Source organism: Furipterus horrens, unplaced genomic scaffold (assembly GCF_987537825.1).
Source record: "Furipterus horrens unplaced genomic scaffold, mFurHor1.1.pri manual_scaffold_6, whole genome shotgun sequence".
Classification (NCBI taxonomy): domain Eukaryota; kingdom Metazoa; phylum Chordata; class Mammalia; order Chiroptera; family Furipteridae; genus Furipterus; species Furipterus horrens.
In genome coordinates, this window is record NW_028327176.1 from 50,206,136 (window position 1) to 50,223,158 (window position 17,023).

General features: G+C 38.7%; 1 protein-coding gene across 1 annotated transcript in view; it reads left to right on the forward strand.

Annotated features, from left to right (window-relative positions):
• Positions 1–17,023, forward strand: part of ANTXR1 (ANTXR cell adhesion molecule 1) — a 255,517-nt gene that overhangs the window by 96,403 nt on the left and 142,091 nt on the right. Inside the window, exons 9-10 of the mRNA XM_090281456.1 lie at positions 443–503; positions 10,473–10,571. Coding sequence (XP_090137582.1) covers positions 443–503; positions 10,473–10,571 — 160 coding nt within the window. The remainder of the gene's footprint in view (positions 1–442; positions 504–10,472; positions 10,572–17,023) is intronic.

The window sequence follows — 17,023 nt, forward strand, 5'->3', positions numbered from 1 at the left end:
CCAGTTCTGTGATGTCCCTCCCAGTGTACCAGATCTCAGTGACCTCCCCCATGAACCCCATATCTCCCTCTGTCTGCCTCTTCACTCTGGCACCTACCGCATGTGACCAGCCATTATTATTTATCTTTTCTAGTGTAAGTTCTATTTCCCCAACGAGAGGTCAAGCCTCCCTGTAGCTAGCTCTGGCATATCATAGACTCCATAAATATCTGCCAAAAAAACAAAGGAATAAATAATTCTTATGGCTTTGGGGACACTCAGAAGCATCTAACACAATGTTGGCTCATTGAATGTTTGACGTTAAGGATTCTAGTAAAGTACTCCCCACCCACCCACTCGCTGCCACCTAGTATCTTTGAATCTTCCTGTCTTGGTAACTAAAAGCAAACATTCTGTTTTAACAAAATAAGCTGTGCTTTGACTTTATTTCATTTCCTCCTAGATTTTGAAGAAGTCCTGCATTGAAATTCTAGCTGCTGAACCATCCACCATATGTGCAGGAGGTAAGTTGAAATGAAGTGCTAATTACCCTCATACGTGATGACAGTTGGAGCTCAAATCACACATTGACTTCATTGGTGGGAAAGAGGGGAAGCAAGTCAGGAAGGGGGGAGGGTGGAGAGAGTAGAAATTGCTAAATACATTTGCTTTTAGGGAAAAAAGAAAAGAAAGAAGCAACATGTCAGTTTGAAACTTTGAAAACGTCTGTCCAAACTCTCTTTTCATGGGATTAATTATGAGAGTATTGCAGAAATACTGGATTCCCACCCATCACCACCAACACCTGCTCTGGATAGAAGTGGAGTCTAACCCTTCATGCTCACAGAAGCCCTGCAGGTACCAGATGCTCGCAGTGATCATAGGCCACCCCTGCAGTATTGATATATTTAATTACTTAATTGGTGTTGGCCTCTCTCCATAATTAATATATTGATCTTAATTGCTCAATCTACCAATTCCTCACATAATAGTGTCCAGCAACTCCAGTTGTCCTAAAAAGAGCCTTTATAATTTTGTCCATTATACAGGAAGTCTCTACTTGTACAAAGAATCGGCCTTCTCTGAATCACAATATTTTTTCTAACTGATCCAAATTGGGGGTCTTGTTGTTGTTTTGTATTGTAACAGACTGCCTAAAACTTCAGCCCTGCTGGCTCTTTTTGTATACTTCCTGGCAGGTTTCCCATCACTCTTATTTATTTAACAAGTACGGTTAAGCACCTATGTAATGCCAGGCACTGTCCTGGATGCTGGATCCGCAAAAGGATAAACTCCCCGCAAGTGCCTGTGCTCCAGGAGCTTGAATCTCACTGTTGAGAGGTCACTGTTAATATCACCTTTCTAGTCTCCCAAACGCCAAGTGCCAATTATTAATTCATCACAGAAAATATATTATACAATCCTATAAAAATTGAAGAACTTGCAGGCTTTTTCAAACACTGTACATTTTGATTCTTTATGACAAATATTACTGGTATAAATGAAGACATCCCTTAAAGATTCCATTTCAGTTTGTTGGCTATGTTTTAGAATAGCTGAAAGACTTTCAAGGAATTAGAGGCACTGAATAATGTTTGCCACCAATGAAACATTATGTATACATATAAACATATCAAGTTGTTAATATTTGGTGACAGATGTATGTAAATTTCCCAAAGAAAAGCAATCAGTAAAGATTATCTACTGACCTTTAAATAAATTGCTACCTGGTAACACAGATGGTGGGGACAGTTGCAGTTGCCATGGGACAGATCCAAGAGAACTTCTTTTAAAAAAAAGAATTGAAAAATCTTATCTTTGCAAATTTGACAAAAGAATATGACCACATGAACCCAGTGCCAGGGCTTTGTAAGGGGTTCATGCAGTGACGAGCCTTAACCAGGGAGGTAAACGTGCCTCCACAATTTTTATAGTTCTTTCATTTAAAATAATTGGAAAACCGGGGAGTTCCTTAATTGTACAATTACCGCGTTCGTGAGGAAAATCCAGACTTGCAGTTCAGTGGTCCTACTGAGTGTGTTCCAGCCTTGCAGTGAATCAAAGAGTCTAAAGACAATGAATTAATACTTCTGTTAATTCCCTAGCATAATCAAGTTCCTTTCTGTAGGGTTCTCAAGGACAAATAAGGAGGAATTGTATTTCTCTCCACTTTCTAATAGAGTACAGGGAACTTAACAGGTAGTCAATTGATGTTGGCTGAATGTCTTGATTCATACATTCCTTAAACAAATGCTGCACTGATTTTTGCCCATTTGACCCTTATTAACTCCTTTCACTTCACCTCAAGAAATTATTATACCTTTGAACTGTCTAATTAAAATGAAGAAAAACCAGAAGTTAATAGGCAAAGACAGAATAAGGACAAATAAAAACAAAATTTCAACTTGAACAATAGAAAAGTGTCTTCCTAAATAATTCTTGAATCAAATGTTAGTAAACTGAAATCTCCTTTATATACCATTGAAGCATTCGAGGCAATTAAAAAAGCCACACATGTAAAATGAATATGGCACAGAAATATCAGGATCCACAAGATTGATCCTCAGAAATTTATTGATTTCAATATATTTCCTATTAAACATAAAAGAAAACAAATAAAAGATGTTTTTAAAAGCCAAGAAAAATACAAGGAAAAATCTTAAAATGCATTCATAAATTTAAACAAGTTAAAGCAATTTAATTGAAAATTTTTTAAGAGCTGTTTCTTTGGTAGCATCAGTAAAATAGACATCTCTGGCAAGTCCAATCCAAGGAACCTTACTTTAGATATTTTTAAAATCTCTGGCTTATGTGCAATAGGACATATTTTATAGACAAACAATCATCTCCTGTGTCAGAGTCAACTACTCAATCCTATTTCCTTTATTTTTTATAAAGAAAAAACTAATACAGGACGCAGTGATGGAAGCTAACTCTAGGTTTTGAAGAGCCAACCTCCCATCTTTCTTGAATTAGAATCAAAATAGCTATAACATGCTGATTAGAGAATAACTTTACTAAGAAGGAAATGAAAGTTCCAAAAGAAATCCTTATACCAACAGTTCTTCCATGGATTTCTTTCATGGACTATTGCTGATCAATCTCTGGAGTAAGCATGGCTTTCATGAAGCACTGGAGCATCTTTTATTGCCCATGACTGTGAACTCATGTCAAGTAGAACTAGGCCTACACCCTCGGGGGTTTTCTTTAGGCTACTGCCAGGACTTGGGTATTTACACAAAAGTGCATGCTGAAAACCACAAACTGTTATACAAAACCAGGTGATAGTGTTATCATCAATGTGATTTTAATGAGGATTAAAGGTCAATGTGAGAATTTTGTTGTTGATGACATTATACCGATATGAGAAACACGTGCCTGTTGCTTCTCTACTGAAAAAAAATAATGGGGAGAATATTGATAGAGTTCAGAGTAACGACAAAATGATTAATTAACTCATGTGCTAGAAGAGAAAGTAAACAAGGAAATAAGTGATTGTTTATATTTCCAAGTATAATGGGGAGACTAAGCCCTAGACAGATCTGTGAAAAAAAGGTAGAATTTGTTTTCATCAGAAACCTTATCCCTTAGCCCCCTCCCCTCACTCTCTGTAAGTAACTTCCCTTCAGTGGCCCCCAGAGCAGCCCCTGCTGTGGAGCACCCCAGGACTGTCTGCTCCACACACACAAGCTGACAATTGCATTCCCACAAGACAATGATCTCAGCTGGCTTTCACCAACAGCTCAACAACAGCCGTGGTTCTGACAGCAAACTGTGCTCTGAGAGAGGCAGAGAAATGATGCACTGGGTGTACAACAACGCTAAGCTCCAACACAGATCTTTACATGTTGAGCTGCAAATAACAGGGTGAAATTTAATGGGGCAAATATGAAATGTTGAACTTGGGTTCAAATAGCCAGTTTCACATAGAGGCAGGTTTAGGGAAACCTGAGTTAGTTAATGGGGGGAGGGAGGGAGACAAGGAAAATCATAGCTATCTTGATTTCTGACAAGTTAGCTTTAAAAAAAAACAAAAACAAAAACTGATGTAGTCTTAGGGTGAATCAATAGCCCTCCAGTGTCCAGTTCAAGAGAGCTAATTCCATGTCGTACTCTTCCAGGTTCAGACCATGGTTCTAAGTCCCGTATTTTAAGAATGGCATTGACAAAGGCCTGCACATAGGAGAAGAGGTGATCTGGAAACCACTGCCAGTGGTTTTAAACTGGCAGCCTACAAACCCTGTCTGGTCTACACATATATTCTTTTTGATCCACACAGTATATATTTCTTTAAGAAACCTTAAATTTATTTCTAACATTTAAAAATCTGATTTTACCTAAAAATTCAGATTTTCATCTTGTTTTGAAAAATCAGATCTAGCAACACTGGACCTATATTTAGAGACTGAATAACTTTAAAAGAAGTATGTACTCTTTTCTGTTCACCATACCCCTCACTGCTCCCTGTTGTCATCTAATACTCAGGTCAAGCATCTGGTTGTCATTTAGAATAGTGCTTCTGTCATGGCATTTACAGTCCCTGTTCTCAAACTGTGGAGAGTAACCTGCTGTGTGGAGAACCTTTATAGCACCTTTGACATTACCTGTGTTTAAATAATTCTGCTTCCCTTCCAATATAGACTCTTTTTAAAAGTTCCTAATCAAATATTTTTGTAGATTAGTCTCTGTATAATTAGGAGAATTGACCCACTGTTGGATTGGTCCTTCCTATTTAGCTCCTCTCTAGGAAATGCACCCCTTTGCCTAAGCCAGTTTTCCTCGGGCCCCACTTAGTTGGCCGTAAACTTGAACAGTTCACAGTGCACTATGTGAACAAGTAATGCAAAAAGGAATTAATTGGAATTAAGTGTGCAGCCTGCCAACTGCTCCACATTTGAAGCTTTTGTACTCCAGAAATGGAGGGAGGTTATAATTAGCTCCTCACATTGACATTTCAGAAGCAGTTGTATCATTCCTGCTGTGTCGTTCCTCACTGTTTGTAATAAAAGTGAGTGAGGTAGCAGAAAAGGAAAGGAATTTTAGGCTTCGAGTTTACCATTTGGAATTTAGATGCTTAAAAACAGACACATTTAAGTGACATCAAATTGTGGTTTCATTTCTTTCCCTTTTCATTGATTTTCAAAGCACTCATGCCTGGCCCTTAGACACCTCTTTGGATGGACTGTTGAATTCTCTGCTCTGTGTTCCCTTTCATTTAAAGATATTTCTGTTTGGAGGAGGGATTCTCATTCACTGTTGGTGGGAATGTAAAATGACAAAATCACTTTGGAAAACAGTTTAGACTGCTTTTTAAAAATCAAACACATACCTACCGTATGACCTGACCATTCTAGTCCCAGGTATTTACCCAAAAGAAAAAGAAATCTATATCCAGACAAATACTTGCATACAAATGTCTGTAACAGCTCTATTTTCATAGGCATAACTGTGAACAACTCAAATACTTATCAGCAGGTAAATGGATAAACAAATTGTGGTTTATCCAAATAATGAACAATATACAGCAATAAATAGGAATAGACTATGCATAAATATCAAAATAATTATGGATGTCTTAAAATAATTATGCTAAGTAAAAGAAGTTAGACAAAAAGTTACTGTACAAGTTCATTTACATAAAATTCTAGAATATGCAAACAAATCTATAATAGAGAGTTGATCAAGTGGTTGCATGGGAGTGATAGAGGGAGGGGCAGGTGGGAGAGATTACAAAGGGCATGTGGCAACATTTGAGGTTGATGGGTGTGGTCACTCTCTTGATTGTGGTATTGTCCCATGATTATATACATATGTGAAAACATATCAAGTTATATACTTTATATGCAAGTTATTGTATGTCAATTATACCTCACTAAAGCTGTTATAAATAAATAAATATAAAAAATTTTAAAGTTCTAGAATAATTTAGGCATCAGAGAAAGCACTTAATATACATTAGTCACCATATTTTATATGTTTCATTAAGTATCTAATAAGAGAGCAAATGCAAACTCACTCATAAGCTGAAATATCAGTAACAATTCTGCAGGAAAGTCTTGGAAGACAGAAAAATGGAGATTATAAAGATATCTCATTATCGGATACAGTGAATGATAGTCTTCATTAAGGTCATTTTAAAATTATGGGTTCCACATTTAAAAAAAAAAAAAAGAAAAGATACAAAGGGAGGGAACAGAGTGGGAAAAGTCTATCAAACTATTCACTGACCTTAATTTTTCTCTTTTTTAAATTGAGCTAAATTTACATGCCATAAAATTCACCCTTGTAAAAAAGAATAAAAAAGAGCAAAAAGGAGAAAGGACTCATGGACATGGACAACAGTGTGGTGACTGCGGGGTTTGGGGCTGGAGGTGGAAGAGGGTGGAAGAGGGATAAACGGTAATAGAAAAAATACAATAAAAAATGTTTAATGAAGGGTGGAAGCACAATTCAATGATTTTCAATGTATTCACAAAGGTGTACAACCATAACTATGGTCTAATTCCAGAATATTTTCATCACCCCAAAAAGAAACGCAAAGTAGTCACTTCCTATTTCCCCCCACTGCCAATCTATTTCCTGTGGATTTGCTGATCTGAAAATTTCATATAAATGGAATAATACAATATATGGCCTTTTGTGTCTGGCTTCTTTCATTTAACATAATGTTTTCAAGATTCATCCATATCTTAGCATGTCTCAGAACTTAATTGGTGAATAATATTCCCTTGTAATAATACCATAGTCATCAACTGATGGATAGTTTGGATTTCCATTTTTTGCTATTTTGAATAATGCTACTGTGAAGAACATACATGTACAAGTTCTTGTGTAGACCTACATTTTTAATTATCTTGGATATATTCTAGGAGTGGAATTTCTGGGTCATAAGATAATTAATTCTATTTAACTTTTTGAGGGACTACAAAACTATTTTACGAAGCACATACACCATTTTGTATTTCCACCAACAATGTATGAGGGTTCTAATTTCTTCATCAACACTTGTTATTGTCCATATCTTTTATTATAGCCATCCTAGTGAGTACGGAGTGATATCGCGTTGTGGTTTTGATTCGCATTTCCCTAACAACTAACGATGTTGAACATCTTTTCATTCATTGACCTTATTAATCCTCAGAAAATAAACAGGATTAGACCTAACTGGCACCTGAATAAATAACCACCTGGTTTTTCCTCTTTATTCACTTTCTAAGCCAAAATGTCATTTATTTATTCATTCAATAAGTTTATAGTGAGACTGACTCAGCCCTGAGTTAGACATAGTCAAAACTTCTAAGGAAATAGAAATAATGGTCTCTGCCATCAGGAAGCTTAAATTATAATTGAGAATAAGAGTCACAAAATAATCATAATGAACATCTGTCTTAAAGATCCTGCCCCTTAAAAAATATGTATCTTAAAAGATTAAATCAAAGATTATTTTCGTCTCTGGCTAGTGTGGCTCAGTGGATTGTGTGCTGGCCTGAACCAAAGGGTCACCAGTTTGATTCCCAGTCAGGGCACATGCTTGAGTTCCAGGCCAGATCGCCAGTTGGGGGTGCACAAGAGGCAACTACACATTGATGTTTCTCTCCCTCTCTTTCTCTTCCCTTCCCCTCTCTCTGAAAATAAATAAACAAAATCTTAAAAAAAGAAAAGATTGTTTTTAAGTAGAAGTTACTTCCTAAAGTCCTGCAAGCCCTAGGCACATCTTAAGAGCTGTAATCCAGTGTGCAAACTGCCTAGAAACACTTAGCTGTACATATTTTGAAGGATAAGTTCAGGGCTTTGTGAATAAATGGAGTTAAAAAGATATGTCCTGGTTCTGGAGTATCTTGGTTCTCACTTTCTGGCTCATTCACTTGACAGGGTTTTGTTACATAACTTGTATGTGTGGGGAGCTGACATTCTAGTGGGGCTGCTGAGTCAGAAGTTTGGGCTCTGCTGGAAACCACATGTGCGCACTAACACAGAAATGCCCCTGCCTCTCTCCTGTGTTTCCTGTAGCATCACTGCCTTCGTCTTCTTCTCAGGCCTGGGGGTTAAATAGTTGTTGGGTTTCCACCATTGCCACATCATGGAGTCCTGCTGTCTTTCTTCCTAAACACCATGAGGTCAGGCCAAACAGACATGTGGGCAGCCTCTTTTATAGAGGACTCAGCAGATGAACTGGTAATGCTGGAACATGTTTTTAGGGAAGAGACGTCGGCATGCAGCCTGCTTTTCCAGTCTTCTCTCTGTACGCTGATCTTGGAGGGAATAAGAGACATAGGCACAGAAATAAGGCAGAAAACATTTTGAATCAACAAAAGCATTCAACGACAGATTTCTGGAAGTCTAGCATTCAAACTAAAACCAGAAATAGGTTTCTATACGTTTATTTAGAGGAAATAAGATACAAAAAGAATCTGCCACAGTGTTGTTGAACCAAAGGCATCATCAGCCACATGCCAGGCAGACCTCAGAAAAAAACTGCTAAGTCCATCCTCATAAACTTAGCAATTGTGTGTATGCACTAACATGTGTATGTAAATACTTAATATTCATGGGACTTATTGTCCTGAAACCATGTGCCCATGACCTTAATTAATATAGTTTAACACTAAGGCAGTGAACACTTGGATACAAGTTCCAGTTTTGCTGCTTACTACTTCTATGACCTTGGGCAAGTCATTTAAAATGTCAGGCTCTCAAGTTCCTATTGTTATGGTTCATTATACTTGTAAAAAGCATTCTGTTCAAAGTTGTCCTCTTTGTGGCAAATGCAGTGCCTCTGGGTTTTTTAAATTCAGTTTTGGATGCTTGCTTTCCATCCAGGCCAGCTCCACTTTGCTGCAAAATGGGCAAGCCAGCCTAAAATAAAAATAAAATAGGCTTAAAAAAATCACAGCATCAGTCTGTAAATTAGTCATATGTCACAAGACAATGAGGATCCATTTTAGCATAATGGTAAAGAGTGTAGTGACTGAATCCTGAGGGCTTAGCGTTTGCTGCCTGGCAGACCTGGATTCCAGTCTGATTCTGAGAGCTACTAGCTATGTGATCTTGGACAGATGACTTAACTTCACCAACCTCAGTTTTCTCATTTGTACCTCCCTGGCCTGTGGTAAGGTTAAAATGACATCAGACACAGACAATGCTGAGCACAGGGCCTGGCACATAATGAGGGAGCAATTAACATCACTTATTATTCTCTTAGCAAATACGACCTCTAAATCAGTTTCCTGGCAATTAAGGTGAGATACACTCAAGACATTTTTTTTTTTTTTTTTTTTAAGTTTGGAAGAGTCCCATATGCTAGTCTTCTAATTCCATTCTTCCTCCAACAAAAATCTCTACTTGGATAGCAATTTACAGTTTTAAGATCTACCTTCACAAATATTGCAATTTTCCTATGACTTTTAGTTAATTTCTTTTTTAATATGCCATGCAGCATTATCCCAAGCCCCAATTGTTATACACATAGGATGACAAAAATAAAAGAAAATGGAACATTGACTATTAGCTACCATTAAACTTAAGCAAATATTCCTAAACATTTAACTAACTAATTAACAGGTGCTGTTTCCCCCCCCCACCCCCACCCCCTTGGTAAGACTATTGTAAAAGGATCATTATTCTTACTTCATAAGGATTTTATTACCATAAATTAATTCCACATGCCTTATACCAATATGACAACAATATGCAGGACTAGAGACCTGTGATATGTATTCTCTGTTCTATTCAGAGAGAAGTGAGTACTAACTACAGCAAGGGGCCAATGTCAATTCCAACAGGTAATGCTTGAAAACTGGTCACTGATAAGCAAGACTGACTTTTTTGCCAACTACAGTCACTGCTAATAACACAAGGTGTTAGTACTGTGTGATAGGAGGGCCAAAGCAATATCAAACAATTCTCTACCTAAGGGAATGTTTTTCTAGTTGCAGAATAAAAAATAAAAGAACAACATTGGATAGTACATAATCACATGCTACAATGTACAGGACAGACTGTGAATGCCAAGGTCATAAGACAGTGGTTTTGAAAAAATGTTAGACACCTTGAGATCTAACGAAATCCTTTCAGGGGCATCCAATATGTAAAAGAAACATGAGAGTATTTGAGTTGATTGAAGAAATGGAGAGCCCCTTCCTCCCCTGTGGTCCTCAGCTGCAGATATCACAGTTTTTAAAACTACAGGGACTTGATAGATGGATAAAATTTGAATGACAGAGAAGGGGAGGAAGGCATTCCAGATAGAAGGAACAGCAAGAGCAAAGGCAAGAAGGTAGACATTCAAAGTAAGAAATTTTCCTGTGGACACGTAGTAAGTAAGTGATAAAAGGCACCCACATGGTCACTTTGGGGTTCCAACCTGAACTAATTTTCAAATATTTTAAACCTGGTAAAACAGTTAACAAACACCCTAAACCAGAGAAGATGGGAAACCCAGGGTTAATGGCCTGCAGTACAATAACATGTCCTGTCTTTACTCTTCGTTTCAGAATCATTTCAAGTAGTCGTGAGAGGGAATGGCTTTCGACATGCTCGCAATGTGGACAGGGTCCTCTGCAGCTTCAAGATCAATGAGTCGGTCACACTCAGTAAGTCCTTGCAGAGTTTGTGGGTTTCTTCAGCCTGCTCAGGGAAGGGAATGCCCAGCCCCATTTTCTGACAAGGCCACACATGGGAAACCATACAAAGAAGGGCCTTCCCTGCTGGAAGGGCCTCCAGCAAGGGCACAGCTAGCCCCTATGCACCCTGGTCTTCATCAGGAAAGGCAGGGGGGTACCTGCTTCCCAGTCCACCAATGTGTGGATTGAGTTACCCATCTCAGGTGGCAGTGCTACTCATGATTGGTGAGGGATATGAAGCTTGATGTTGCTTAACAAAGTATTAGGGACTCTCAAACACAAGAGAGAAAAATAGACAGCCTAATTGTATTAATTTGGAATAATTCAAAGGCCAAACTGTAAGGCTTTCATGTGTAGATGCTGGAATTTTTTTCAGTCTGAATGATTCTTGGTTTGAATTGCCAAGAAACTCATCATGGTGAATATCTGACATAAAATACAGAAACATGAAAGTAAAACTAAGTGCGTTTCATGCAAAAAGTGCATTATCATAACATTGGCACTTTCACAAGACAAAACTGTAGCAGGCACATTCTTAAATTTAAAGACATATGATTCATACAGCTGTCCAGGAGACATGGAGAAGACTGACTATGGGAGGATAGATGTCCAGGAAGCCTGGTTATTTGCATCTGGCATCCATCATGCAGATAATTACTCATTCAGTATCTACTGTGATAAACAGTAATAATGTACTGCCTTTCTTACAGTGCTACATCCTCTTAAATGCCTCACATCTTTTTTCCACAACAGCCTTGGCAGGTAGAAAGAGAATAGAGGACCAGGAGGACACTCAAAGTGGTTTCCCAGCCCCTCACACTAGTTCTGTCCTCCTGATAGCCTTGTGGATTAGGTATTAGCCTGTTTTTAAAAAGGAAGAATTGAAAGATATGCCTTTTTTCCTTCCTTCTCATCTTAAAACCCACTTGAATATTTAAACAGAAATATGCAATGGCTTCCTTACAAACATCTGGAATTCCTGGCCTTGGAATAATTCCAAGCATTTAAAACATTCTGAATGTTTCAAATAACTTTCTTAATACTTGGAAATACTCTCATGTCTCCAAAAAGTATCTGCTATTTGAAAACGTTTTGAAATATCTGTGAGTAGTCACGGTGTGGAAGTTGGATGTGCGCACTCTACAGAGTTCTTCCATTTTTCTTCCTTTCATTTGTGATGTTGCTTAAGGCCACCTGCCCTCTCTCCTTAACCAAAATCTCAAACCCAAGCTCAGAAAATCTTGAGGGTTAAACCCAAAGACATCAACACCTTTCAACTTCCCAGAGGAGCAAGACTTCAGACCAACCCCTTCTGAAGATAAATGGAAATGGGGTGTAGTGTTGCCATTGCTTGGAGGGTTACACAGAGAGGCTGCATTATTTTAACATGAAATGCAAATTCATTATGGATTTGTACAGTGACGTGTTGAAAGCCTATTATCCAGTTTCTCCGTGCAATTTTATTTCTTGGGAGACCGGCTCATCCTCTTTCTTTCTCCTTCTTCCTTTCCTAATATATACTTGAAAACACCTGCACAGCTCTCCACCTCATTTATATTTAAAAAAAAAAAAAAAAAAGGCTGTTGGGTTAAGGATTTGGCAGTGCTCACAGTTTAGAGAAGAGGAAGGCAGTGACTCTGCCTTACTGTGTGCTGCAAGCACCGCTCCTAAACTCAACATATGACTATTAAAAATAACTAAGAGGGAATATCGGAATCTGAAAAAAAACTGTCCTTCATTTATTAATTTGCCTGTTCGTTTCCATTCAGTAAATAATATAAACAAGAAATTATGGAGGATACATACACAAGGTAAATAAAATTTTAAATGCAACATATATTTAAATCTATATTTTTCTATCACCCTTATGGATCTAAAGCTTCTGTTGTCGCTATAAAATAAAATAAATTTATATTCATTTTATTTTCCCATCTCTACACCCCATTTTAAAATGTTATCTGTTTTTGTTGTTATGGTACATATTTCCTTTTTCAACATTTTTTCCTAAATGCTGCATTATGCTTCGTAACAAAAAGAAAATACTTGTTTTTATTAATCAGAGAAAGACTAATTAAAAGCCCAATAATGAAGCTAAGCCTGCTCAAACATGACAGGCCTCAGAGTCTTCAAGAAATAACACAGTAGCAGATTATATGAAGCAAAACTGTTAAACACAAAAGAACAAATTGAAAATTAATATTTATAATGGGAGATATTAACATGATTTTCTGTGTCTTTGAATGGATAGTTAAAAAAGAAAGACATCTATTACTTTTTAAATGCCTATGAATACCTTTAAACATTTATTATATGAAAGCACAAATAAAATGCCAACATATTAATGCCCCAAATTAAAAATTATTTAATATATTTTTAAGTGATAAAAATAACAAGAAAGTAAAAAGCATAGGTTAATACCTAATTCTCCCCACTGGCCTTGCCTTTTCTTAAAAATAAAATCAATGAGTCAACAATTTAGAAATCTAAAACAATTTCTGAACTTGTGTTTGATATAATAAGTCCAGAAATTCTGGGTAAAATATGGTTTTCAAAATTGTAACATGTGGCCTGGTTCAAAGGACTAAGGAGAAAATCCCAGGTATAGGAAACAAAAGGGGAATGCAAAAGCTAGGCAGAAAGCTAAGCTGTGTGGGTGCCAGGCCTGGGGGTCTGCAGGTCATGATCCTGATACTGATGCAAATACAGGATACTAGCCTCTGCAAGGCAGTGGGCAAGAGCAGAGCCCCCTGCAGAAATTAGGCTCCAAAGGACGGCACCCCACATTAAAAGGGGGCTGGAAAAGCAGCTCTGTGACTCAATGCAGGGGAATAAAGATGAGATATTATACCACTCAAAATGTGTCCATGACCATCCTGATCCCTGTGGCCCTGACAGAAGCAATGAATGTGCAGCCTGACCTACAACATTCCTGTAGTCATCAACCCCCTCTGAATATGGGCTCACAGTACCAAATGGCAAACAAAATGAAGATGAATGAAAGAAACAGATGAACAGCAAGAAAAGAGGACTAGAGACACTGTGTCTACCTCCAAAACTAAGAAGGAATACAGCTACCTCAAAACTAGAGACAAGCAGAAATTGCAGAAAATTGAGCGGCATGGAAGTCCAACAAACAAAGATATAAAGAAGAAATACTCATCCAGACAGGTAGGAGGGGCGGAGTTGGGGCGAAGAGGACACAGTGTGGTGGAGGCAGCAGTGGCAGCAGTGGTAGGCTGGCGGAAAGTGCAGTCACACGTTTTAAGAAGTAGGAAGGGAACCTGGGGAGTGCTCCCAGCACCAGACCAGACTGCGCAGTTCACAGTCCTAGCGCCAGGGAATATAAAGCCTCATTGCTTCTGATGTGCAAGCCAGTGAGTGTTGGGACAGAGGAAGAAACTGCCGGTCTCTCAGCAGAGTCTGCTTGTTTAAAGGGCCCCCAAAGTCCTAGAACATCCGCAGACCCACTGACTCTAGGGACAACGACCAGGACAATGGCTAGAGAGGCACCAGTCCCATACGGAAGTGGGAGAAGTGCCTGGAAAAGGGGCATGTGCTGAGCAAGTGGCATTGTTCCCTCTCAGGCCCCCCTACACACACACAGTGCCACAATGTGGTGAAACGGGTCATCCATAGTGACGAATACATAAGACTCCGCCCATTACAACATAACAGGTGCAACACCTCTACCCAAGACATAGAGGCAAACAAACACAGGAGCCTGTCAAGATGAGGAGACAGAGAAGTAAGCCCAAAAGAGGGAATGAAACAGGTTCCAGTGGGAGAACTAAGTGATGAGGAGATAGCAAACCTAACATGTAGAGTTCAAAACACTGGTGATAAAGATGCTCACAGGCTTGACAGATATGCTTAAGTACAGCAAACACATAAGGGAAGAAATGAAGGCTATGCTAAATGAAATGAAGGAAAATCCACACAAAAACAATGATGAAGTGAAGGAAACCAGGGTTCAAATCAGTGATTTGGAACATAAGGAAGAAAAAACAGTCAACCAGTACAGAATGAGGAAACAAGAATTGAAAAAAATGAGGAGAGGCCTAGGAACCTCTGAGAGAACCTTAAATGTGCCAACATCTGAACCATAGGGGAGCCAGAAGGAGAAGAGGAAGAGCAAGAAATTGAAAGCTTATGTGAGAAATTAATGAAGGAAAATGTCCCAAATTTGGCAAAGGAAATAGACATACAAGTCCAGGAAGCACAGAGAGTCCCCAAAAAGCTAGACACAAAAAGGACCACACCAAGACACATCATAATTAAAATGCGAAAGGTTCAAGATAAAAAGAGAATCTTATAAGCAGCAAGATAAAAGCAGAGAATTACCTACAAGGGGGTTTCTATAAGACTATCAGTTGATTTCTCAAAAGAAACTTTGCAGGCAAGAAGAGACTGGCAAAAAGTATTTAAGGTGATGAAAAGCAAAGACCTACGACCAAGATTACTCTATCCAGCAAAGCTATCATTTAGAATGGAAGGGCAGATAAAGTGCTTCCCAGATGAGGTAAAGCTAAAGAAGTTCATCATCACCAAGCTATTATTATATGAAGCATTAAAGGGACTTAGTTAAGAAAACGGATATCAAAATTATGAACATTAAAATGACAACAAACTCACAACTATCAACAACTGAATCTAAAAAATAAAAACAAAATTCAATTAAACAAACCAGAATAGGAACAGAATCATAGGTATGGGGATTATTTGGAGGGTTATCAGCTCAAAGGGGGAAGAGGGAGAAATGGGGAAATGGTGCAGGGATTAAGAAGCATAATTGGTTGGTACAAAATAGACAGGGCAAGTTAAGAATAATATAGGAAATGATGAAGCCAAAGAAGTTATATGCACTCTCCATGGACATGAACTAAGGGGTGTGGGATTGCTGGAGGGAAGGGGGTTACTGAGAAGAGGGGAGCAAAGATGAAAAAAATTGGGACTATTGTAACACATTAATAAAATATACTAAAAATAAAAAAAAAAAGAAAAGAGGACTAGAGAACAATTTGAAAGAGAATCTAAAATAAACACATTTAGGACTTCCAGCCAAGATGAAGACCTAGACAGACATGCTGCATCTCCCTCCACAACTAAGAAGGAGTACAACTACCTGAAAACTAGAATCAACCAGAAGTTCCAGAGAACCAAGCTGCATGGAAGTCCAACAAACAAAGATATAAAGAAGAAATACTCATCCAGACAGGTAGGAGGGGTGGAGCCAGGGTGGAAAGGACATGGTGTGGTGGCAGCAGCAGCAGGCTAGTGGAAAGTGCAGTCATGCATTTTAGAAAGTCAGGAGGGACACCTGGTAAATAGTCCCAGCACCAGACCAGACTGCACAGCTCACAGTCCCAGCGCTGGGGAAAATAAAGCCTCATTGCTTCTTACTGTGCAAACCAATCAGGGTTGCAGCAGAGGAAGAAACTGCCGGTCTCTCAGCTGAGGACCGCTCCCACGGTCCTAGAAAGTCTGCAGACCCACTCACCCAGGGAACCACAGCCAGGGTAACAGCTAGAGAGGTGCCAGTCCCATAGGAAAGTGGGAGAAGTCCCAGGAAAAGGGAGGAGTGCTGGTCAAGCAACATTGTTCCCTCTCACATCCCTCCCCTACATACAGCTCCACAACGTGGTGAAATGGGTCACCCTGAACTGACGACTACCTAAGGCACTGCCCCTTACAACTTAACAGCGTGACAGCTCTACCCAAGACATAAAGGCAAACAAACACAGGAGCCTGTCAAGATGAGGACACAGAGAAGTATGTCCCAAAAGAGGGAATGGATCAGGGTTCCAGTGGGAGCACTAAGCGACAAGGAGATAGCCAACCTAATGGATGCAGAGTTCAAAATACTGGTGACAAAGATTCTCACAGACTTGACAGATATCCTTAAGTATGGCAAACCAATAAGGGAAGAAGTGAAAGCTATGCTCAATGAAACAAAGGAAAATCCACACAAAACTAGTGGTGAAGGGAAGGAAACCAAAGTTCAAATCAATGATTTGGAACATAATGAAGAAAAAAACAGTCAACCAGTACAGAATGAGAAAACAAGAATTGAAAAAAAAAATGAGGAGAGGCTTAGGAACCGCTGAAACAACTTTAAATGTGCCAACACCCAAACCATAGGGGTGCCAGAAGGAGAAGAGGAAGAGCAAGAAATTGAAAGCTTATGTGAGAAAATAATGAAGGAAAACTCCCCAAATTTGGTGAAGGAAATAGACATACAAGTCCAGGAAGCACAGAGAGTCCCAAACAAGCTAGACACAAAAAGGACCACACCAAGACACATCATAATTAAAATGCCAAAGGTTCAAGATAAAAAGAGAATCTTACAAGCAGCAAGAGAAAAGCAGAGTTACCTACAAAGGGATCTCTATAAGACTATCAGCTGACTTCTCAAAAGAAACTTT